A 24,664-nucleotide genomic window follows, 5' to 3' on the forward strand; every position below is an offset into this window, starting at 1 on the left:
TACTCATATATAATAAATAAATCTTTAAAAAAAATCCCAGCACAGGGATGCAGAGGCAGGAGGCCCAGAAATTCAAGGCCATTCTCAGCTACTTAGTGAATTCTAGGCTCTCCTGAGGCTGTGCCTCCCAAGTGTTGGGTACCATCACACGAAAAAGTGTTAATTTTTATTGTTGACTTGATTAGATTAAGAAATGCCTGAGACATTTTTGAGGTATTTTGGGTGTGTCTCTACTTTGTGTTTCCAGAGATGATTGAGGAACAAGAACCATCCTGAATGTAGCTGGCACTATCTCATGGGCTTGGTTTCCAGAGTGTAAATAAGAAGGAGAATGAGAGTAGCCGAGTCTCTCTCTCTCTCTCTCTCTCTCTCTCTCTCTCTCTCTCTCTCTCTCTCTCTCTCTCTCCTGATCTGACCAGATGTGAACAATTGCATTAGGCTCTGGCTACCATATCTTCCTTGGCCAACACAGAAGACTGTACTGTCTCAAATAATAAGTCAGTCGTCTCTCATCAAGTTGCTTCATCATAGCAACAAGAAAAGTAATTATGGGCAGGCGGTGGTGGTGCATGACTTTAATCCCAGCACTAGGGAGGTAGAGGCAGGCAGATCTCTGAGTTGGGGGCCAGTCTGGTCTACAGGGAGTTCTAGGAGAGACAGCCAGATGTACACAGAGAGGCTGTCTTGAACCGCCCCCCCCCCCAAAGTAATAACCATCCCCTTCCCATGCCTTTTTTTTCTTCTGTTTTAGTTTGAAACAGAACTTTATTAAATTACTCAGGTTGGCTTCAAACTTGCTATATAGCTTAGGACTATTTGCTAAATTTGCCATCCTCTTGCCTCAAGCTGGAGAGTAGCTAAGATTACATCCATGTGCCACCATCCTCAGTTTGAGATCCTTTTGTAGCATTCAAGTGGGTGTCTATGTGTGTGGGTGATGTGCCAGTGCACCTGTTGAGGTTAAGACATTTATGTTTGTTACAGGGATTGAATTTAGATTGCCAAGATTGTGTGGCAGGAGCTTTTAAGCCACCGAACCATCTCACCACCATCAATATTTTTCATAAGGAAGTAAAAAAGATGGCCAAGGCACATTGACACATCTTTAATCCCAGCAATTGGGAGGCAGAGGTAGAGGCAGGCAGATCTCTGAGCTTGAGGCCAGCCTGGTCTACAAAGTGAGTTCCAGGACAGCCAGGGTTACATGGAGGAAACTGTATGTAAAACCTAAGATTTATTTAGTGTTTTTGTTTTGAGACAGAATCTCACCATATAGCCTTGACTGGCCCAGAGCTGGACATGTATATTAGGCTAACCTCAAACTCACAGTAATCTTGCTGCCTCTGCCTCCAGAGTGGTGGGATTAAGGTGTGCACTGCCAGGCCATCCCTCTTCGGTATTTTTGAGACATGGCTTGTAACTCAAGTGTGTAGATGAGTGGACTTCCAAGGTGTGACATTACAAACTACAAACTTAATTTAAAAATAACGAGTGAAGTGTTTCAAGGTTTTACTGGTGGAGTATGTTCACGAGGTGCCATCAAATAAAGAAAGCAGGTAAGAGACATGTGACAACAATGACAGGATTGTATGTTTTTCAGATATAAAGAGGACACCTTCCCTGCACTACTATTACTGGGTTCTAGGAGGCTGGTCTGTCTAATCACTGATTCCAATTAAATTATGGCTTGTCTAGACTAGCAGGATGTTAAGAGGTGATGGTGTGTGTGTGTGTTGTTTTGATAGGGTTTTGTTGGTAGCTCAGATTGGTCTTGAACCCACTAAGTACCCAGAGAGGCCGAATTTGTGGTGATCCTACTGGCCTTGGCTGCCCAAGTGCTGGGATTACAGGCCTGCCATGATGCCCGGCTTCACGAGGGTTTTTTTTTTTTTTTTTTTAATTTTTTTTAAAGATGATGCAGGGCCGGCTCATCCTCCCACAGTAAGTCACACGCAGCAGTGGACGACGTGCTGCGGACATCCACGTCACCCTTCCCTCCCTACCCCTGCGGAGCGCTGCGGGACTCGGGCAGCCAGGCCCCAGCCTTCACCTGCACCCCAAAACCGGTCGGCCGGGCTGCACCCCGCCCCGCCCCACAGCGCCTCCCTAGCGGGCTGCGCAGGAGGGCGTGTGCCGGGGACCCGGTTTTGTCGCCGGGTCTGACGCTCGTGCGGCCCCGCGGAGTCCGCTGCGGCCTGCGCTTCGCATCCCCGGGCCCCGGGCCCAGGCGCCCCGCACGTCAGCCCGCACGTCAGCCCCGCGGACGCCGCCTCCGGAGCAGCAGGCCCGCAGCCCCCGCGCTGCCTGCGGGAGGGGCGCGGCCTGGTCACGTGACGCTCGCAGCAGCCCGGCCCCGGTCACATGGGCCGCGGCCACTGCGTCAGTCCCAGTCCCGGCTGCGGGAGTCGAGTCGTCGTCGCCGCCGCCGCCCCCAGCGGACGGGGCGGGGATCTCGGTGCCAGGGCCCCGTCAGCCCGCCCCCGCCACCGCCTCAGTCAGCCGTCCGGGGCTCGGCCGGGCCGTCATGGAGCGGGGCGGAACCATGGCGTCCGCCGTGTGAAGTGCGCCGCCTCGGCTCCCCTTGGCCTCCGGATCCGCCGCTGCCCCTTGCCCTAGGCAGCCGGTCGCCGCCTCCTGGGCGGGCCCGAATGCGCGTCCGGTGAAGGTGCACGCCGGGCGCCGCCGCCGCCGCCGCCACAGCCGCGGTCGGGAGATGGTTCGGGCCTAGCGGAGCGGGGACTGGAGGTGAGAAGCCGCCTGACTGACTGACTGACGTCTGACTGAGGCGCGGCCGCGCCGCGGGGAAGGCGAGGCTCGGGCCGCTGACGCTGGCGGAGACCCGCGGGCGGGGGGGCCGCTCGATCCGGCTTCGCCCTCTGTCTTCTTGTCCCACTTTCTCCGAAATAAATTTCAAACAAGAGAAAATAATTTTTTTAAAGGCCAACCCATTCCCACCCAACATTCCGGACGCCCATCATCTGGCCGTTTCTTTTTTCCACCCCCTGTCGTCCCTTCCTCCATTCCTCCCTTAGATCTGGTCGGCGGGTTTAGCCTTTGAAAAAAATTATCCTTCGTCCGACTCAAGTCATTCCTAGTTAAAGAGAAAATAGGCCCAGATTCTGGTTATCATTTCTCAACTAGTTCTCGCCTTCCTTCTCGCGATCCTGCGCACCTCCCCCCACCCCCACTCTCCCATCTCCCCTCCACCGAAAGAAAAAAAAAGGGGGGGGGGGGTGGTGGGAATTTCCGTCCTTGATGGACGATGGGGTTTGAGTGGAAAAATGGGAACCTGGGTTGGAATACGAGAAACCCTCCTTCCCACTTGGAACCGGCCTGGTACCTGGCGATCGCCATGGCCGGGCTTTGGGTATGGATGTTGAGGCCTCCCCAGCTGCCTGTGCGCAGGGTTAATCTCGTAATTGACGTCAGTGCTTTGTTCCTTCCACTTTGCTGTTGCTTCCACTCTCTGAGAACGGATCATGGGGTACAGGAGTCCCGGGTGTTTGTGGGATGTCCTTATTAGCCTTTTCATTCACGGATGACACCTTTCTAGGGAGTCGAGAGCCCTGATCTGAAAATGGTTGTGAGTGAAGTTCGAACCAAGAGTTCGATTCAGGGTTCTCCCGAGTTTCGTCAGTTGCAAGTCAGAATTCTGCTTTTTCTTCCCCGCTGAGGTTTTAAACTGAAGCTAGCCCCCTTTCCAGTGCCGGAATCTAAGCCCTAGGTGCCCGTGAATAGGCTGTTTGTGTGACATTTAAAATGTGTGCTTTTTGTGGGGCCGAGGGAGGGGAGGTTCAAATTGTGAAAAGCTTAAAGCTTTGTTTCCATATTGATTCAACGAAGCTTTATAAAATCTTTTGTTTGGACGGTCCTTTTAACTTATCAATATTGAGATGTTTATGAGATCCTTCTTAATTCGAGATTTGATGAGAAGCTGATGTAGACCGAGAGGAAGCCTAGACTCGTCGTCTTTGGTCACATATGCATAAAGAAGTGTTGGCAAGTGGCCCCTTGGTTTTTAACAAAGCTGGCTTCTTCAACTTCTTCAGGTTTATGTTCCTGATTGTCACTACATTTCTCAGCCCTCAGTCTCCCAGCGAGAAGTCTCAAAAAGTTATTTTTAAAAAAGTTATTTTCAAAAAGTTGCCTTTCGTGATGAACTTCCTGAAAACCTAGAAGCAGTCCTTTTTTCTCTTCTTTTATAATTAATACCGGCAGTTGTCATTCAGTTTGTGGCCAGGCTGGGTTTTGTTGGCTCTGTAGGAACAGTAGGCACATTTTAAGTAAAATTTTGCTTCAGGTGGAGACAAGGTAGGGAGCCTTGAGAATAGGCAAAAGCCAAATCTACTATTTGGTTGGGGTGGGCTTAGCCTGTGCGATTTGGATCGAGCTGGACAGTTTGGGGGTGTAAGATGACTTACAGTGCTTGGTGAAGTTGTGTGATTAATTCCTACGGAGAAAATGTTTTTATTTTAGTTAATGTTCTCTATGTCATAGTTTCACATTCAGATTCATGTAGTCTCTTCTGTCTTCAGGTTACTGTTTCCCTTTTGGAACAATGAATCCACTTGCATGTTGTAATTTTCTGAAAGATCTATTGTAGTGGCTTTAGAATGAGTTTATTCTCTTTATCATCGCCAGTATTTATGTAGATTGAATTTGTCGGCATTTTGACGTTGAAATTGTTTATCCGATCAGAGATTTTACAGATAACCTAATGTTATAGGAACAAGTGATTAGTATCTGAAAGGGGGAGATGGGGATTAGCTTCAGAAAGTGCTCTGGAAAATGAAGACTGCTACCAGTTCTGAATCTACTTTCTTTGAGGTGGTAAGGTAGAAGTCATGGTTTTATGTGTACCTGAAAGGAACAAAGAAAACAGGTGTTTAACAGGTATTTCTTCTTTTTTGACTATTTATTGGCTTAGAATGAAGTTCAAAATATATGGAAATTCCCCCACCCCCCACCCCTTTTTGCAATAATTTCGTAAAAAATCAAAGAAGGTTTTTGTTTTGTTTGTTTTTGAGACAGGGTCTCATTTTGTATCCATGACTGGATTGGAACTTGATATAGATCAGGCTGGCCTTGAACGCATAGAGATCCACCTGCCTCTGCCTTTCAAGTCCTTTAAAGGTTTGTGCCACTATACCCAGCTTGTAATTTTTCCTCCTAGATTGCAAGCATACATTCTAGATTCCACAAACATTCTAGATAAAAACCTTTGCTGCATGTTATAAATAAGGTTTTACAGCTTTCTGTAACCTTCACAGTTTTACTGTTTCCTTTTTTATTTCCTCTGATAAATTGAAACAATGATCATTTCTGGGAGGGTGTTTGCTAGTCTGTTACTGTGAATACATTGTAGTTAAAGGTTCAGATCTGAGTAGCTGCACTTCTTTGTTGTTACTTTGTTACTCTATTAGCCATCTCTGTACATTTGAAGTGATACTCTGTCTGGTACGAGAAGTAGAATAATAAATATTCCTCTTATTAACTCTTGCCTTACCACCTGATCCATTTTGTCTTGATGTTCATTTTCACTGAAAGTTTTGTTTTGTTTGTTGTTTGATACAAGTCTCCTGTGTCATTTTGACTGGCCTCAAACTTTCTTCAGCCCTCTTCCTTCCTCAGCCTCTTTTTTGAGTTCTAGGATTATAGACATGTACCACCATGCCTGACCACACCTTGAACATTTTAGTGATACTAACACAGAAGGAGAGCCAAGTAAATTTAGTTCTGGTTAAATTTAGTTTTATTTTAATGTTGGAATTAGCTTTTAATCTTATTTTTAAATTAATTTTTTTTTTTTGAGACAAGGTCTCATATAACCCAGACTGTCCTCAAACTAGATGTGTACCCGGTGCTGGCCTTGAATATCTCTCTCTCTCTCTCTCTCCATTTCTTTTTGCTTTTGTTCTTTGTTTTTCCCCCCCTTTTGAGTATCACAAAAATATATTTAGCAGAAAGTTTCATGTGAAAATGTCCATGACCCACTTCTACACTACAGTCATTCAGGCCCTTTGGGGAGTCTTTTGGGGCCCTTTTGGACTCCTCCGTTGACCAGCCATTGTTTAGACTCTTTTCAAGGCTTCTGACATGGTGCTGCTGTCTCCTTGTATGACCACCAATCTGATGTGATCCTGATGTCTACTAGTTGTCATCCCCACAAACTCGGTCACAAGATTCATAGAAGGGCCCAATAGTATTTCTTTCTTTTTTTTTTTTTTTTTTTTTCCCCCGGAGCTGGGGACCGAACCCAGGGCCTTGCGCTTGCTAGGCGAGCGCTCTACCACTGAGCTAAATCCCCAACCCCTCCAACAGTATTTCTTACACATGTCTGCCAGCATTGACTTCCATGAGGATTTCTTGTCTATAAATTTCTTCAGTTTTGGAGGGTGGGCCTTGCTTATGGTAATTCATGGTTTAGCAAGATGTAGAAGGATTGATTGGCCTGACCTTGAATTTCTGATCCTCTTTCATCCATCTGGGATTACTGTGAACCACCATGGTTTAAGATTTGTGGATTTTTTTTTTCTAGTATAAAATGAAGTTTATTTGGGGAATGAGAAGAGGGGCTGAGAAGGGAGTAGATGCAGAGAAAGAGGGGACAGAGAAAGACAGAGAGGAAAGAGAAAGAAGGGAAAGTGTAGAAAGAAGGGGTAAAGACAAAAAGGGAGGGGGGGCAGAGAGAGAGACAGATTTGTCGATTTAAAAAAAATCTTTTTTTGTTTTGTTTAGGCAGGGTCTCACTATAGGGGCTCTCCTGGAATTCATGGAGATCTGAGTGCTGGGATTAAAGATATTGGTAAAGATACCAAGCCAGGTTTTTGAAATTTCACAGCCTGGATTGTGTTGAATGTATCCCTTTGGCTTTATACAGTACATTCTTCTAGTCCCTGTATTTTCTATATATTGTAATTATGTGAATAATCTAGATTTAGTTCACATTAGAAGTTGTTTTTTTCCTTGGTGGCTTTTTGAGACTGGATCTCATGTATAACCCAGACTGGCTTGAACTCACTCTGTAGATGACTTTGAACCCTAACCTTCCTACCTATGTCTCCATATGTTAGAAATGACAGGTGTATACCCTTGATTTTACCTTTTTTTTTTTTTTAAGATTTATTTTATGTATGTGAGTACACTGTCACTGTCTTCAGACACACCAGAAGAGGGCATCAGATTCCATTACAGATGGTTGTGAGCCACCATGTGGTTGTTGGTAATTGAACTCAGGACCTTTGGAAGAGCAGTCAGTGTTCTTAATCGCTGAACCATCTAGACAGCCCCCCTGATTTTACTTTTGATAGGCAGAAGAGGTAATGTTGTGCTTCTTCACTTCTGTCCTTCAACCTGGTTTCTCATTCATCTACCAGTTGATTAGCAAGTCCTGTAATCCTGTGTGGCCAAACTATGTGGTCATTGCTTTAGTCCCTTACATCTTAACATACTTGATATTATCTTATTTTCTTTATATTGTTGTTTTCTTCCTTAACTTCTGTGACTGCTATTGTTCCTTAGCAGTCACTTTCCTTTAAAAAAATATTATTTAGAGACAGGATCTCTCTATGTATTCCTGTCTGTCCTAGAACTTTATGTAGATCAGGCTGGCCTCAAACTCAGAGATCTACCTGCCTCTGCCTTCTGACATTAAAGATATGCTATCACCATGTCTGCTCTTTTGCAGACTCTTCATTCTCTGAATAACTCTTTGATTTTGTTAGTTCTGGATTTTTATTTTTTAAATTAATTTTAACATTGGTGTTGTTCTGCCTCCATGTATGTCTGTGTGAGGGTGTCAGATCCCCTGTAACTGGAATTATAGACATTTGTGAAGGGCTGTATGAGTGTTGGGATTTGAACTTGGGTACTTTGGAAGAACAGCCAGTGCTCTTAACCACTGAGTCCTTTCTCCAGCCCTGGTATAATCTTTTTTTTTTTATTAACTTGAGTATTTCTTATTTACATTTCGAGTGTTATTCCCTTTCCCGGTTTCCGGGCCAACATCCCCCTAACCCCTCCCCTTCTTTATGGGTGTTCCCCTCCCCATCCTCCCCCCATTGCCACCCTCCCCCCAACAATCACGTTCACTGGGGGTTCAGCCCTGGTATAATCTTGTACTCCGTTTATTTTTCTGAGTTGATTACTTTTTTTTTTAAATTTTTTTAGTTGTTGCTAGCTTTCCATTGCTCTGATAAAATGTCTTGAGTTAAAACAACTTAAGAAAGAAAATGTTGATCACATCTGTAATCCTTGCACTTTTGGAGTCAGCGACAAAGGAATCTCTCAGAGTTTGAGGCCTGCCTGGTCTACACGAGTTCCAGGCCAGCCAAGGCTATATGGTGAGATTTTTGTTTCAGGAAAAAAAAAAAGAAAGGAAGGAAGGAAGGGAGGAAGGAACGAAGGAAGGAAGATTTATTTTGGTTCAGGGTTCCAGAAGTTTCAGTGATTATTTTTTTGACTGTTACTCTGGGGACAGTGGTGAGGAAATATCATAGCAGAGGGTCAGCAGATCAGAAATCAATTCACCTATGGCAGCCATGAGAAAGAAGGAAGGGAAGGAAATAAGAGAAAGAAGGAGGAAGGAAGGGAGGGAGACCCACAAAAATTTCCCTAGTGACCCAGTTTGCTTTCACTAGGTCCTGCCTTCTAAAGCCTCTGCTATCCCCAGTGATGCAGACTGGGGATTAGGCTTTTTTAGCACAAGAGCCTGTGGGGACTGCCTAGATCCAGACTATATCATCTTATCGAGAACTCAAGAATGGTTGCATCCAAGGGGTTTAAAATGTGCTCAGAAGTAGTTCTGTATCATTCGAAATGTATTCAGTTCTCTATTGCTGCAACCTGAATTTATCATCTGAATTTAAAATGTTAGATTTCCTGTTATCATAGGGAGAGAGGCTGGCTCTCAGTCCCAAATCCATTTTCACCCTGTCTACTTTAGTGGTATGCCTTGTATTAACATACAGCCACATCACATGAAAGAAATGGAGCAAGAGGCATTCTATACCATTTTGTCTGTCTAATACACATATACAATCCTACTTTTTCCCATAGGGAATAAATTTTTAACATATTCTCTTTACATGCATCAGCAAATAACTTCATTCTTTTGTAGGTTTTTACCCAAATTTAACTTAACAAACACATTTAAAGGTTACCGTTCTCTTAGATACTGATGTTAATATCCTTTTAAGAGTTTATTTCTATTATTTTTTTAATTATGTGTGTATTGTGTCTGTCCCCTGGAGCTGCAGTTAGAGGCAATTTGAGCTACCCAACATGGGTGCTGAGAACCAAACCCTAGTCCTCTGGAAGAACAGGTAACACCATCTCCTCAGTCCCTGATGTCCTCTTACAAGTCTGAAAACTGAGCTAAATGATAAGTGTAATAATTTCTGATATAGCTGATGAACAGTAGTGGGAAAATTTGTTTGATTAGGTTGGGTTGGGTTTGGTTTTACAGTATTAAAATTGAACTCAGGATTTATGTATGGTGGTAGGTCCCTTTCCCTGAGCTACTCCACATTTCTGAAATAAACTCTTTCAGGGAAGGATTAGGTGTTATTCTCAAGCTTACACTGATCTTGATGTTACTGGATACATGGTAAGAAAGCTATGTGATATAAGCAGCAACTTTATTGATTTTCTTGCAAACAGAGTGATTTCTTTGGTTAGTCACATAAAGATTTTCTGTTCTGCCAAGTGAAAGATTTTCCTTGCATTTTTGTTTTTGGTTTGTTTTGTCTGACATTAATTGACACTGAAAGTATATTTGGGAAGTTTAGGTGAGTGCAGTTCTATGTTGTTTTACAGTTAGCTGACAAGGGTCAGCAAACCATGGCTAGTAGACCCAAGGTAACCTGCTGCCTGTTTTTGTGCAGCCTATGAGGTAAGAATGGCTTTTATATTTTTATTTTGTTTTGTGTTTTTAAATAGTAGGAAAGAGTCAAGAAGAATGTTATTTGGGAAGAGAATATTATAGGGAGCTCAAATTTCAGTGTTCATAAGTAAGGTTGTATTGGAACCAGTCAACCCATTTGTTTATGTATTGTCTGTGGCTGAGTTTTGCTGCTCTGAGAACAGAGTTGAGTATCTGACTCTGTGGACTGCCAAACCTAATGTACTATCTGGCCTTAAAAAGGTTTGGTGGTTCTTGCTTTTGCAGATCAAATAGGTTATAATGGATATATGGGAATGGCTCTGATGTAAGTTACAAGGTCCCTAGTTTACTGTAGTGGCTGTTGGGGTTTTGTTTAAAGGAGATGTGTGTGTGTGTGTGTGTGCTATTTGCACATATATATGTATCATATAATATAGTAGTAGGCATTACTATACCATATACCATATAAAACAGGTAGGGTCTGAGTATTGTCTTAGCCATCTGCTGTATTCTTAGGATAAGGCTATGGTACACATGTCTGTTTTTAGTACAACTCTCAATTGGGGAGTGAAATCCAGAAAGTGAGATTGAGATAAGGCTAGAAGCAGTCAGATTATTATGTGCATATAGCTATTCCATCTCTTTACGCTTTCACCTCCAAATTCTCTTTTCTTTGCTCTGGGGAATGCCACCCCTGTCATCAGTTTTTCCTATAGATTGTCCCTCTTCCTTCTGTCTTCTCACACATTTTACTTTCTTAACATACTTGAATTTGACCCTTTTCAAGATTAAATTAAGTTTTCATTTCTTAACATTCCTTTCTGTTTTTAAAGTCTTTAATCCCAGTACTAGGGAGGCATAGGCAGGAAGATCTCTGAGTTAAGACCAGCCTGGTTTACAGAGTGAGTTCCAGGACACGCAAGAGCTACACAGAGAAACCCTGTCTCAAAAAAAAAAAACCAAAAGTTTATTTTTATATGCCTTTGTTAGCATATTATCTAAGACATATTAAGCATGAGTGAGTTTTATCAAAACTTTATGCCTTATATTCCCTCAGGGCTTTTTTTTTTTTTTTTAAATTTTGACAATGTTTTTTTTTTTTTTTTTTTTTAAGATTTATTTATTTATTATATATAAGTACACTGTAGCTGTCTTCAGACACACCAGAAGAGGGCATCGGATCTCTTTACAGATGGTTGTGAGCCACCATGTGGTTGCTGGGAATTGAACTCATGACCTCTGGAAGAGCAGTCGGGTGCTCTTAACCGCTGAGCCATCTCTCCAGCCCCCCTCAGGGTTTTTTTCCCCCATGTTAAGATTTTGTTATTTACTGTGTGATGGTTTAGTGCATTGAACTAATGATTTTGTAGTGGCTTCTACTAGGAAAGGTGGTGGATAAAATTGGATTATTTTGTCTTATGACATGGAATGTGTTATTTACTGCAGGTAGAACAAGTCCGAAGGAACCCTGGCATAGCACTTAATGACATTTTTTTTTTAAGATTTCTTTCTTTTTTTTATTAATTTTTATTTATGAGTACACTGTAGCTGTCTTTAGACACACTAGAAGAGGGTATCAGATCCCATTACAGATGGTTGTGAGCCACTATGTGGTTGCTCAGGACCTCTGGAAGAGCAGTCAGTGCTCGTAACCACTGAGCCATCTCTCCAGCCCTAGGGACATGTTTTTTGATGGATGTGGTATTGGTTATCTTTGTAAGGAATAAACGTGGAAACAGTTTGTTTGCCGAGTGTTTGTTCCAAGCTTTAGCAGTACAATAGAAACAGTCTGGCTCTTACTCCCAAGTGAGATAGGCGGAGCACCACAAGTCACAGGCGAAGCTTCTTTATAAATTAGTGTTTCAGAACTGCTAGCTAGGAGCTGGAGAGATGGCTCAGTGGTTAAGAGCACTGACTGCTCTTCCAGAGGTCCTGAGTTCAATTCCCAGCAACCACATGGTGGCTCACAACCATCTGTAATGGGATCTGATGCCCTCTTTTGGTGTGTCTGGAGACAGCTACAGTGTTTCTATATATAATAAATAAATAAATCTTTTTTTTTTTTTTTTTTTTTTCTTCAGAGCTGGGGACCGAACCCAGGGCCTTGCGCTTCCTAGGCAAGTGCTCTACCACTGAGCTAAATCCCCAACCCCCTAAATAAATCTTAAAAAACAAAAAAACAGGGTTGGGGATTTAGCTCAGTGTTTGCCTTGTGTTTGCCTAGCAAGCACAAGGCCCTGGGTTCGGTCCCCAGCTCCGAAAAAAAGAAAAAAGTTAAAAAAAAAAACAAAACAAAAAAAAAAACTGCCAGCTATCCTGGTATGGTGGTATAAGCCTATAATCCCAGAAGATGAAGTCAAGAGATTAGCAGTTCAAGGCCAGCCTGAGCTATGTGAAACTGTCTCAAAAGAACAAAAGTAGACTAAGAATTACAGCTAAAGCTGGGTGTGAAGGTGAAAGCTTAGCATTCCAGTACAGTGGGAGACTGAAGGATGATGGTGAACTTGAGGTCAACCTAGACTAACAAGATTGTCACACCACCACAATAAAAACCTTAGAAGCTGTTATGGTATTTTAAAATTAGATTTCCGAGCTGGAGAGATAGCTCAGTGGTTAAGAGCACTGACTGCTCTTCCAGAGGTCCTGAGTTCAAATCCCAGCAACCACATGATGACTCACAACCATCTATAATGAGATTTGATGTCCTCTTCTGGTGTGTCTGAAGACAACTACGGTGTACTTATATATAATGAATAAATAAATCTTTTAAAAAAGGCCAATCATTAAAACAAAAAAAAGGTTAGATTTCCATGAATTAGTATATAAAGGCTTACAGTTGTTATTATTATTTTTTTCTTTTCTTTTTTTTCGGAGCTGGGGACCGAACCCAGGGCCTTGCACTTGCTAGGCAAGCGCTCTACCACTGAGCTAAATCCTCAACCCCTACAGTTGTTATTATTGAGACAGGTTTTTCTGTGTAACAGCCCAAGCTGTTCTAGACCAGACTGGCCTTGAACTCAAAGAGATCCACCTGCCTCTGCCTCCCGAGTGCTGGGAATAAAGTTATGTACCACCATGCCTGGCTAAGGCTTATAGTTACTAAACCTGTTTAATGTAACATCTATGCATGCTAAATATTAGTATTATTGAAATCAAATTTAAAAATTATGAAACACAGAGCTGGGAATATAGCTCAGTGATAGATTACTTTCCATATATGTATGTGTGTATGTGTAATATATATGATATATAAAAAGTATATATTTAAATATAAGATTGTATATAACATTTAAAAAAATATAAAATTAGCTCTAAAGCCACTTAGATGTTGGTCTAGTTTTTGCAAAAATCATGTTACATTCTTATATTGACTTTGGGTTTGAGTTTTAGTTATATAAACTATCGTGATGAATTTATAGCTATTTGAATATGTATACTATTTTTAAAAAATTATTGAAGTCAATACTTAGACTCTGGGATATTTTATTTTCACTGAGATAGTATCCTTTACTGTAAGATTTGAGAGACAAACTTACTTGTCAGTTCAGGCCCTAGATAATTTAATTCATGTCTTGTTTTGCATCTCTGCTCCTCGAACCTATTTTTTTTTTTTTTTTTTTTTTTGGTTCTTTTTTTTCCGGAGCTGGGGACGGAACCCAGGGCCTTGTGCTTCCTAAGCAAGCGCTCTACCACTGAGCTAAATCCCCAACCCCCTCGAACCTATTTCCTAACTATACTTGTTCCACATTCATTCCCTGGGTATGCCTTTCCTTCCTGTTCTTTTTTTTTTTTTTTTTTTCCGGAGCTGGGGACCGAACCCAGGGCCTTGCGCTTCCTAGGCAAGCGCTCTACCACTGAGCTAAATCCCCAGCCCCGTTCCTTCCTGTTCTTTATATCTGTTGCACAGGTTCCTTGCCTACGACTCACATAGCCCTCTTCGTTCCTCCTGCCTTTAATCAGGCTAGCTGCAACCAAATCTCAAAGGTGGAAGGAACTTTTATTTCTTAAATTTTTAGTCTAGTATTATATATGGCCTAGTATATGCACTAAGTAGTTGTTGAATTAAGTACAGGGTTAACGCTTTATATTTCCAGGCTGGGGATGTAGCTTAGAGTGCTTGACAGCATGTAAACTAGGTTTGGTGATGCATGTCTGTAACCCCAGTTCTTCCACAGTTTGAGAAGTGAAGACAGGAGGATTAGAAATTCAAGGTCATCTTTAACAACAAGTCTAGTTTGAAGCTAGCTTGGATTATATGAGACCCTATTTCAACCAACCAACCAACCAAACAATCCACACATACCTGTCTGTGTATATGCACCCATATACATGTGTTTTATGTTCAGGTATTCTGCAGGGCAGTCTTTATTTTTATTTGGTGAATTTTTGAAAACTTCATTTTACACAGTTGGTTTTTTAATATTTTTTTCCTGTTCTGAGACAGGGTCTCTCTACATAGCCCTGGCTGTCTTGGAGCTCATTATGTTGGCCAGGTAGGGACTACAGCTGTTCACTACCATGTCCAGAAACGCATATGGCGTTGAGGAAAAGCAAAAATTGATTATTTGTATCCCCTTTCCCCCCTAAACATAGCCTCTGACAACTTTAAACTTCTTTGTTGATTGCCTGCCTTGTTTCTTGAGTGCTGGGATTACACGTGTGTGATATCACATCTGATGGTGTATGTAATTTTTTTGTGTATAGATGTTTGTTTTCTATTAGGTATAAACTTTCAGAACAGTTGCCTTAAAAACAAAATTTGCAAGGCCTTTTTTTTTCTTTTTTCTTTTTTCTTTTCTTTTCTTTTTTTTTTGGAGCTGGGGACTGAACCCAGCTCCCACTGAGCTAAACCCCCAACCCCTTGTTAGTGCTTTTATTGACTAATAATGGTTTTAGGAAAAGCCTTACCTCTCACTTTTCTCAGATGTCTGTGGTAGAGAAGCAGAGTGATGTGTTCTGAACCCAGCCTTAGTGAGTACTCCTGATATATTATCTGTCTTCTGAGGCAGTAACACTTCAGTTGTGACTTTTATGAAAATCAGTTTGTTTGGAATTTCTGTATGCTAGTCACTGAGTTAAAGCATTGGAGGGAAGAAAGTAAAACTTAAAATAATAACCATGTACTTGTTCTCCAGTGCCTGTGATGTGGGAATGCGTTCCTACTAAGGAGATGGAGTGATAGTAAATATAGTAACTCTGCTGGAGGGAAGTGGTAAGTGTCAAAAGAAATACAAAGAAAACCTTTGGGAATTAAGTGATTTTAGTGACACAGAAGTCTTTGTTCGTAAAAGAAGTGGTTATGTGGTATTTTGGGGTGGATGTATTAGAAACTGGGAGGATGAAGGAACTGTCCATCGCAGTAAAAAGAACAAAAAGTACACATGGGATCTGAATGTATGTAGGTTATTTTTAGACTCATACACTTTGTTTTGTTTTATTTTTTGAGATAGGGTTATTCTGTGTCACTCTGGAACTCCCCTCTGTAGACCAGTCTGGCTTCGAATCCAGAAATCCACTTGTCTTTGCCTCTTGAGTGCTGGGATTAAAGATGTTCCCTACCACTTCCCAGCCAGACTCATACATTTTAAATGGTTTATAAAATGGGTAAAATAGAAAAAGTTGAATAATGAGAATTTTTGACTTAGGTTTTAGAGCAGAATAATTTTGTTGTTTTGAGACAAGGTCTCACTGTATAATAGCCCTGACTGGTTAAGAACTTGACCTTCCTGCCTCTACCTCCTGAGTAACTGCATACATTTATGTTACAAAAGTCTCAAATGAGACAACCTTTTTTGTTTCTTTGTTTTGTTTTTACTTTTGCCTTTTTGAGACAAGATCTCCCTATGGAGCCCTGACTGGTCTGGAGTTCTCTGTATAATCCAGGCTGGCCTTGAACTCATTGAGATCTGACTGCTTCTGCCTCTCCAGTGCTTAGATTAAAGATATGTACCACCATACTCAGCATTACCCTGGCCTTTTAGAGAAGAAAAACCTAAATGCTGATGGGTAGAATTAAAATGGTTCAATAGAGAGAAAGAAGGTGAAGCTGTTTCAGCGATGGCTGGAACTGTTGAAGATCCAGAAGATAGCAAATTGCGGGAGATTGTTTTTGATAGGAAGAATTTCTTTTCTTCTGTAACCAGGAGGAAAGAAGAGAATCGACTCAGATGGTGACACTCTGAGAACTAATAGGTGATAAGGTATAGTTTTAAATTTTGTTGCTTTTTTCAAGGCAGGGTTTCTCCATGTAGCCCTAAGTGTCATGGAACTGACTCTGTTGACCAGGCTAACTAACATTGAACTTAGAGATCCACCTGCTTTTGCCTCCTGAGTGCTGAGATTAAAGGTGTGCACCACCACACCTGACCCGTCTTTTATTTTTAATATTCTGTTTCTTGATCTTTGCCTCATAAAAGAGTCATTTGTGGAATAAGTTAGGATCAGGGAAAACCATAGGACTCAATGGAAATAGGAAAGAGAAAGACTGTAACTTTGAGGAAGGCTTGAACCTGGTTGAGAATGATTTATGACTCTCCAACTTAAAAAGAAGGAAAAGAAGAAGAAAAGAAAGTTAGTTTTGATTAAGAAATAGACATGATAGGCTAAGGAGCTAACTCATGGGAAAGTTTCCCAGGACTGGGGAGGGAGGAGGACAAGTAGATTTCTGTAGCTCCTTTGTTTAGTGAGACATCTTGGCTCAAAAAGTAATGTAAAAAGCAATTGAGAAAGTCACTCAGAATTGACTTCCGACCTTCATAGGCATACATGCACATATTTACACAAACAAGTACAATACTCACATGGCAAAATGCTATAGAATCACTATCTTTGTTTTAATAATTTTTACTGCATTTTACATCTGAACATGAGAGACTAATGGTGTGCTCAGTAGTGGATATTTTTTGATTTGGTTTGGATTTGCTCAGTGTTACTGAAGCACTAGGTTCAATCCCCAGCACTGAGAAGACAAAAGAAACTGAAACGTATACAACTTCTCAGCACTGGTTCTTGGACAAGAGCCCTTCTGTGTAAAATACTGTCTTGGGACCTGATGTTTTGCTAGTTTGGCTTTGATCTCCAGGTGTGCAGTCTTTGTTTCCTTACCTGGTAGGAAGTGATCTCTTCACAAGTTCTCATGGGCAGAGAAATCCTGCAAATGAGGCCAAGAGGGGTTTTGGGTCCATGAGGCTTTGTGCTTTAACATAGTACGTTGTGGTAAAGTTAAAGTCGAGTAGCACTTGTTTGAAAATAATTGAAATATCAGCTCAAGTCTCATGTTGACGTTTAGAGTTTAAAACCATCAATAATCTGGTAGTTGAATGACCCTTTTTTTTTTTAGTAGGATAATTGTTATAAGATAGTAATGGGGGTAGAGGCATAACAGATTCTGAGCTTCACTTGAAAGGGGCATACGTGGCCCTTTTACAAAAGCAATGCTTTACTTGTTTGTTTGTTTGCTGAGAGACAGGGTCTCTCTATATAGCCCCAGTTGTCCTGAAACCATGTTTGTCATGCTAGCTGAACTCATAGACATCCACCTGCCTCTGCTTTCCAAGTCCTGAGATTAAAGGCTTGCACCGCCATGCCCGGCCCAATGTTATTTTAAACTATTTAAAAATTTTAACTTAAAATTTGTAAAAAAAAAGTGTAAAATTAATGTAATTGTTTATAATAATAGATTATTTCTGATTAATTGGGAGTACCTATTTAGGTTTTTATTTTTATCATATGCTTCTTGGATTCTTTTCAATTAAAAAAGCTTATTTTGGTGGTTAGAGTGATGGCTCAGGGGTTAAGAGCACTGTCTGCTCTTCCAGAGGCCCAGGTTCAGTTCCAGCATCTACATGGTAGCTTCACAATTGTAATTCTAGTTCCAGGGGATGAAATGCCCTCATCTTCTTCACAGGATCCTACTTGTATGTGGGCACTTGAGCTCACACAACCACACATAAAAACACATACAAAAAGATAATTTATTCTTTGGTAGTTTCATACGTACACACAATGTGTTTCTATACATAACATATTCACCTCTGTTGGTTTAATTATGGGAAAATATACTTAGTATAAAATTTTACTATTTTAGTCATATTATTATGTATCTAATTCATGATATATTCACAGTATTATACAACCATCAGCACTGCCCTTTTCTAGAGGTTTTTCATCATCTCAAACAGAAATTCTGGCATACTATAAAATGGTATTTTCCCATTGTCCTTACCTCTGTTCTTCTGGTTTTTATGAATTTGTCCCTTCTGGGTATCCTGTTAATTGGAATTACATGATATATGTCTATCAGAGTCTGCCTTTTTTTACATAGCTTAATGTTTTCAGGGATCATCTTTGTTGTAGCAGAGTTTCATTCACTTTCATGGCTGAAGATATTCTAGTATATGTATGTGTCATAGTTTGCTTATGTTGATGAACATGTACCTTGCTTCCATCATTTGATTGTTGTGGATGTTGTGTCTGTTGGTATAAAGGATCTCAGTGTTTACGTTCTATTTCTTAGAGTATAAACCTAGAAGTAAAATTAGTACACCATTTGGTAATTCTCTGTTAAAGGTTTTTAAATTTTAAAAAATATCATTTTTTATGTGTGAATATTTTGCCCGCGTGTATGTATATGTAACATAATATGTGCCTCATGTTCATGGAGGTCAGAAGGATTGGATCCCCTGAACTTGGGGTTATAAATGGTTGTGGATCTATCATGTGAATTCTGGGAACTGAACCTTGGTGGCAAGTGCTCTTCACCACTGAGCTATATCTCTCTTGCCCTCATATTAAGGTTTTGTTTTCTTCGTTTTTGATTTTTAGGTTTGATTTACTTTTTTATGTTGACTAGAATGTATGTCTGTGCATTATGTGTGTGCAGTACCTGCAGAGGCAAGAAAAGGACATTGGATCCCCCTGGGACTGAAGTTACAGACAGTTGTGAGCTGCAATGTGGGTCCTCTGAAAGAGCAACTAGTGTTCTTAATGGCTGAGCCATCTCTCCAGTTTCTATGCTAAAGGTTTTGAGGGATCACTAAACATTTTTTCCATAGTGGCTGCTCCATTTGTGTATTCTCACAACAGTACACAGGGAACACCAGTTCCCCTATACCTATCTCATCAACACTGTGGTGGGTTGAATGAGAATGGCCTCCATAGGCTTATAGATTTGAATGTTTGGTCCTCAGTTGGTGGAACCGTTTGGGAAGGATGGCCTTCTTGGAAGAGGTCTGTCACTAGGGTGGTGTTTGAGGTTTCAAATGCTCAAGTAATTATTAGATCTATTTGGTTTATATAGTGTTAGTTCGGTATATCAATTGGGAGATTGTAAAATTTGTTCTCTTCATGACCTTTTTTCTTAAATAATGTTAGACTATTTCAGTGATATGAGACAATAGTTGTTACTAATAGTTTTAAGTTTAAGCAGAAGTGTTTGGGAACCAGAATTACTTTCAGAAGTTCATTGGTGTAAAACCTACCAGTAAGGTCATGAAGATGTAGAAAGAAAAATGACAGTAGCCAATGAGTCTCCTTTAAGATAACACCTTTTCTTTACAAAGAAAAACAGGGGTCTGGATATCTCAGTGGTTAAGAGCATTGGCTGTTATGCCAAAGGACCTGGGTTCAATTTCCAGCATCCCAATGGCAGCTCATAACTGTCTGTAGGTCCATATCCCGGGGATCTCAGATATGATCATGCAGGCCGAACACTCATATACATAAAACAAAAAAATAAAGTCAGGCAGTGGTGGTGCACACAGGAGGCAGAAGTAGGCAGATCTCTTGAGTTTTGAGACCAGTCTGGTCTGAGCAAGTTCCAGGACAGCCAGGGATACACAGAGAAACTCTGGCAAAACAAAAAAATCACAAAACATAAAGGTTTTTTTCTTTTCGTTCTTTTTTCTTCCCTTATTTTATTGATACACACACACACGCACACAGTAGCTGTCTTCAGACACACCATAAGAGGGCATCAGATCTTATTATAGATGGTTGTGAGACACTGCGGTGGCCTGGCTCTCGTGAAAAAAAAATTTTTTTTATTCATTTATTATATATAAGTACGCTGTGGCTGTCTTCAGACACACCAGAAGAGGGCATCAGATCCCATTGCAGATGGTTGGGAGCCACCATGTGGTTGCTGGGATTTGAACTCAGGACCTCTGGAAGAGCAGTCAGTGCTCTTAACCGCTGAGCCATCTCTCCAGCCCATGAAAAAATTTTTAATGCTGTTTGGTATTTAACATTAAGTTTTTTTTCTTTTTTCACATATTCTGACCTTTGTTTTTGGTATTGGGTATGAAACTCCAAGATCAAGCATGATGACCATGTACTTCACTGGTGATTTCCACTCCAGCCTCATTTTTCAAGATTTGAATTTAGGAAATTTGTAGTTAGTCTGCCCTTTAGATTCTAAATAGCTTTGTATTTGGGCAGGGCTTTAATTCAAGAGTCCTAACTGAAACTTGATTGTTATTGCAATAACATTTATCAATTTCCCAAAATATGCTAAAGGATATTTTCTTTGGTTTTAGCCTCTGACAACAGTATTTATCCTCTATAACAGTTATATATTAGCTATACCAGGATATTATACACAAATATAAGAAACAACCTGAGGGCCAGGGAAATGGCTCAGTGGGTAAAAGCACTTATTCTCAAACTTGACACTTTAGGGTTAATCTCTGGAACCCACCCAGTAGGAGAGAACTGACTCCCATAAGTTGTCCTCTAACCTCTACACAGATGTGCCATGTGTGCACTAGTGCACACGCACACACACACACTGCACAAGCGTAAAAAATCTTGTATTTAAAAAGAAACAACTTGTCTCTTTTCCTCCGGTGAGCCACTGAAGATCCTATTGTCCTCATGGACAGCTGATTCGTCCAGTGTTAACTGGTATTATAAGAACAGGCCATACCCAGAGTTTCCCTTCTGATGAGGGTAAGATCTGCATCTTTGACTTGGGACAGAAGGCGGCAAAAGTTGATGAATTTCTACTTTGTGGCCACAGGGTGTCAGATGAATAGAACAATTCTCTTCTGAAACCCTGGAGGTTGCCCATATTTGTGCCAACAAATATCTGGTAAAGAGTTATTACAAGGATGGCTTTAATATTCAAGTGAGACTCCAATCTTTTTATACCATCCAAATCAACAAGATGTTATCCTGGGCTGGGGCTGACAAGTTCCGGACAATTATGTATGGTGCCTTTGGGAAGCCCCAGAGCACAGTGGCCAGGGTTCACATTGGCCAGGTCCTGGACAGGTCCTTCTGCATGCACCAAGCTGCCGAATGAGGAATCTGTGATTGAGGCTCTGAGTAAAACCAAGTTCAAGATCCCAGACAACCAGAAGATCCACATCTCAAAGAATGAATTGAAAGACATGGTCACTGAGAGGTGGCTTATTCCCGATGTTGTGAGGTCAGATTTATGCCCAATTGAGGTCCTCTGGACAAGTGGCAGCCCCTGTCTTTCCCTTCCCTAGGGCTTCCACAGTGCTCTCCTGTACTCTACCAAATCATGTTCAGTAAGAAATCTCACATCTAGTCTAAAGAAAATAAAAAGAAACAACTTGAACACAAGTTGAACACTTAGAATCTCTCTCCATGCATTATTGTTCTAAAATGTTTTGTATGTGTGCATGTTTGGCGTCTGATGATGCCAAAAGAGGGTGTCAGTTTGCCCGAGCTGAAGTTAAAGACATTTGTGAAACACTGTGTGGATTCTGGGAACTGAACCTTTGACCTCTTAATCACAGAGCCTTCTCTTCAGTCCCAAGAATGTTACTGGTTTTACTGCTCATTAGAAATAAGTGAGAAGTGTTTTCCAGGTCTGATTGACCTCTGTTTTCTTTTTCTTCCATCATCCTCTCTCTCCCTCTCCCTCTCCCCTCTTCTTTGTTGTTTTGTTGTTGTTTTTTGTTTGTTTGTTTGTCTTTTTGTGATTGGACTTCTCTGTGTAACCTTGGCTATTCAGTAGACCAGGCTGGCCTTCAACTCAGAGATCCACCTGCCTCTGCCCCCAAGTGTTAGGATTAAAGGAGTCTGCCAGACTTTACTTCTGTTTTCTTATTTGGTTTAAAATAGGTTCCACAGATATATACTGATTTATATATTTGACTCCTTTAGTTGGTCTGTTTCTTTGCACCTCTCATTTTTCCTCTTTAAAACAAAATCAAGATAGAGCTTTAATCGCTAATTCAGCTTCAGGGACAGCAGCAGTAGAGGTCCTGGTGTCACTTACTTAGCATTTTGTAATTTCTTTCATTATTGTCTATTCAGACAAAAGTCTCTGCTGTTCATCAAAGATAAGCCATTCCTCGGTGTAGTACCATGATATAGTACTATCATGATTGCAGAAATGACAGTCCCATTTTTCTTTTTTTATATATATTTTATTTATCTATTCATTTAATGTATGTGAGCACACTGTAGCTGTCTTCAGACACACCAGAAGAGGGCATAGGAGCCCCATTACAGATGGTTGTGAGCCACCATGTGGTTGCTGGGATTTGAACTCAGGACCTCTGGGAGAGTGGACAGTGCTCTTAACCACTGAGCCATCTCTCCAGCTCCCCATTTTTCCTTTGACCACAAATACATTTTCCTTTTCCTTTTTAATACAGTTTTAGTTACACTTACTAACACATGCTAATTTTAGACTCATCACTGAAAGCCTCAGTTTGCCACTTATTGAAGCATTAGTTGAAATATTAATATGTTTAGAGCAGAAATGTCATTTTTTAGGGAATCTAGAACAAGAGTAAAGCTGAGGTCAAACGGCCATAAGGATGGACACCAGAGAAGCTGTGCTTGGGACAGAAAGAGATGGAGATAAGGTAGATAGATGCAAAGGAGAGGAAAGGCTGGGCATGGGATAGGGTGGGGCACATGGGAGTGGCTTATGTGCCACCAAAGGTATTACCAGTTAGCATTGTGAAGAGGAAACACTGACAATGGGTTTAAGTAGGAAATCCTTTTCCTCTGAATGTACAAGTTTTAGCTCACTTTCAGGTAGCAAAATGTTTGAAAAATTGTCATGTTTGGGGTAGAGGAGTTGAAGAATGCTTACCTAGAATGGGCAAGGCTCTGGGTTCAATTCCTAGCACTGGAAAAAAAAAATGCGGTTGTTTTGATGGAGTAGTGTTTCTCATTGTAGCCAATGTATTCTTTCTGATGACTGTTGAGGATGATGATGCTTAGTGCCAGAATCCTGCTTCAGCACTAATGCCTGTTAACTACCCAGAAGGTGACAGAGACTGAAATCTCCATTTGGAGTGTTAAATTAACAGTCAGTACAGAATGTTCAATTTTTATTTTTGTGATGTAAAAATTGTGCTTCTCCTCACAGCAACATGAACCGTGAAGACCGGAATGTGCTGCGCATGAAAGAAAGGGAAAGGCGGAATCAGGAAATTCAGCAGGGTGAAGACGCCTTCCCACCTAGTTCTCCTCTCTTTGCTGAGCCGTACAAAGTTGTAAGTTATCTTTCTTTATTCACTCCACTTACATGACATTTATGCTTCTAGGGTTTTTTTTAAAAAAAATTTATTTGCATGTATGTGCCTGTGTGTGTGTATGTGTCTGTCTATCTCCCACGCATACTCTCAGGTCTCTGCAGAGGACAGAAGAGGATGTCAGGTGCCCAGAATCTGGAGTTTTGATTTGGCAGCTTTGAGCCATCCTACATGGGTGCTGAGAACCAAACTCAGGTCTTCAGGAAGAACAGTATATGCTCTTAACCATTGGGCCATCTCTTTAGTGCAGTGCATGTCTTTAATTGAAGCAGTCTGTGAGGTGGAGGCAGGCTGGATCTCTGAGGGAAGGCAGGCTATATAAATAGAACAACCCTGTCCCAAAAGAATGTTTTTTGGTCAGTGAATCCTGTATTCTTTGGTTATAACATCCATCAAAGGTGACTGTCACAGATGCTGTGTTTCTCCCCGTCTCCTGCCTTTGCTTATTTAGTAGGTCTCATTGACTGTTAGTATGTTGGGATGTTTCTTACATATGTTCATCTGTGTTATCATAGATTAAATTCTCTGACGTTTCTTCTAATGTATTTAGTCATTATCATTGGAATCTATGGTCAGAGGCATTCAATAAATTGACAGTGTGCTAAAGAGATGGCTCAGCAGATAGCAGCATTTCATTTGTTCTTCGTGTGGGACCCAGGTTCAATGCTGAGCGCTCATGTGGAGGTTTATAGCCATCTGCAGCTCCATTTTAGGGGTTCTGATGCACTCTTCTTCTGACCTCTGTGACACCAGGTGCATATGTGGTGCATATGCATGCATACATGTAGACAAAACACTCACACATAAAATTAATAAATAAAATAAATGAATATTTTTCTTTTAAACAGGGTCTTTTTATACAGCCCTGGCTATCCTGGAACTCACTGTATAGAATAAATCTTTAAAAAAAAATTTAAGAAAAATTAGTTGGGTCAATTACTATTTTAATTTTTAAAAAACTTTGTTTTGTTTTTGTGTGTATGAGTGTTTATACTCCCAGTATGTCTGTGTCCTAATGTGTATTTTGCTGGAAGAAGCCAGAAGAAGGCATCACATCCTCTGGGTCTAGAGTTAGAGAAAATTGTAAGCTGCCATGTGGGTGCTGGGATTTGAACTCTGGTTCTTTGGAGAGCCAAGTACAATGGCTTAATCACTGAGCCATCTCTTCAGACCCAGTAGCTATTTTTTCTTAAATTCATTTATTTATTTTATGTATATGAGTACACTGTAGCTGTCTTCTTACACACCACAAGAGGGC

General features: G+C 41.0%; 1 protein-coding gene and 1 pseudogene across 4 annotated transcripts in view; both read left to right on the forward strand.

The window, feature by feature from the left end:
- Window positions 1–1,101: 1,101 nt before the first annotated feature.
- The window catches only part of Aff4 (ALF transcription elongation factor 4), an 82,262-nt gene continuing 58,699 nt past the window's right edge, over window positions 1,102–24,664 (forward strand). For 2 of the 4 annotated variants that reach the window (XM_006246263.5, XM_006246264.5), the window contains exons 1-2: window positions 1,102–2,745; window positions 23,241–23,367. In XM_006246263.5, coding sequence (XP_006246325.1) covers window positions 23,245–23,367 — 123 coding nt within the window. In that variant the 5' untranslated portion in view covers window positions 1,102–2,745; window positions 23,241–23,244. Of the gene's footprint in view, window positions 2,746–13,327; window positions 15,096–23,240; window positions 23,368–24,664 lie in introns of those variants that run through there. The other 2 variants (NM_001107001.2, XM_008767684.4) reach the window with 2 other exon arrangements.
- Rpl10-ps1 (ribosomal protein L10, pseudogene 1) lies at window positions 20,740–22,064 on the forward strand (annotated as a pseudogene).

This window comes from Rattus norvegicus, chromosome 10, assembly GCF_036323735.1.
Source record: "Rattus norvegicus strain BN/NHsdMcwi chromosome 10, GRCr8, whole genome shotgun sequence".
Taxonomy (NCBI): Eukaryota; Metazoa; Chordata; class Mammalia; order Rodentia; family Muridae; genus Rattus; species Rattus norvegicus.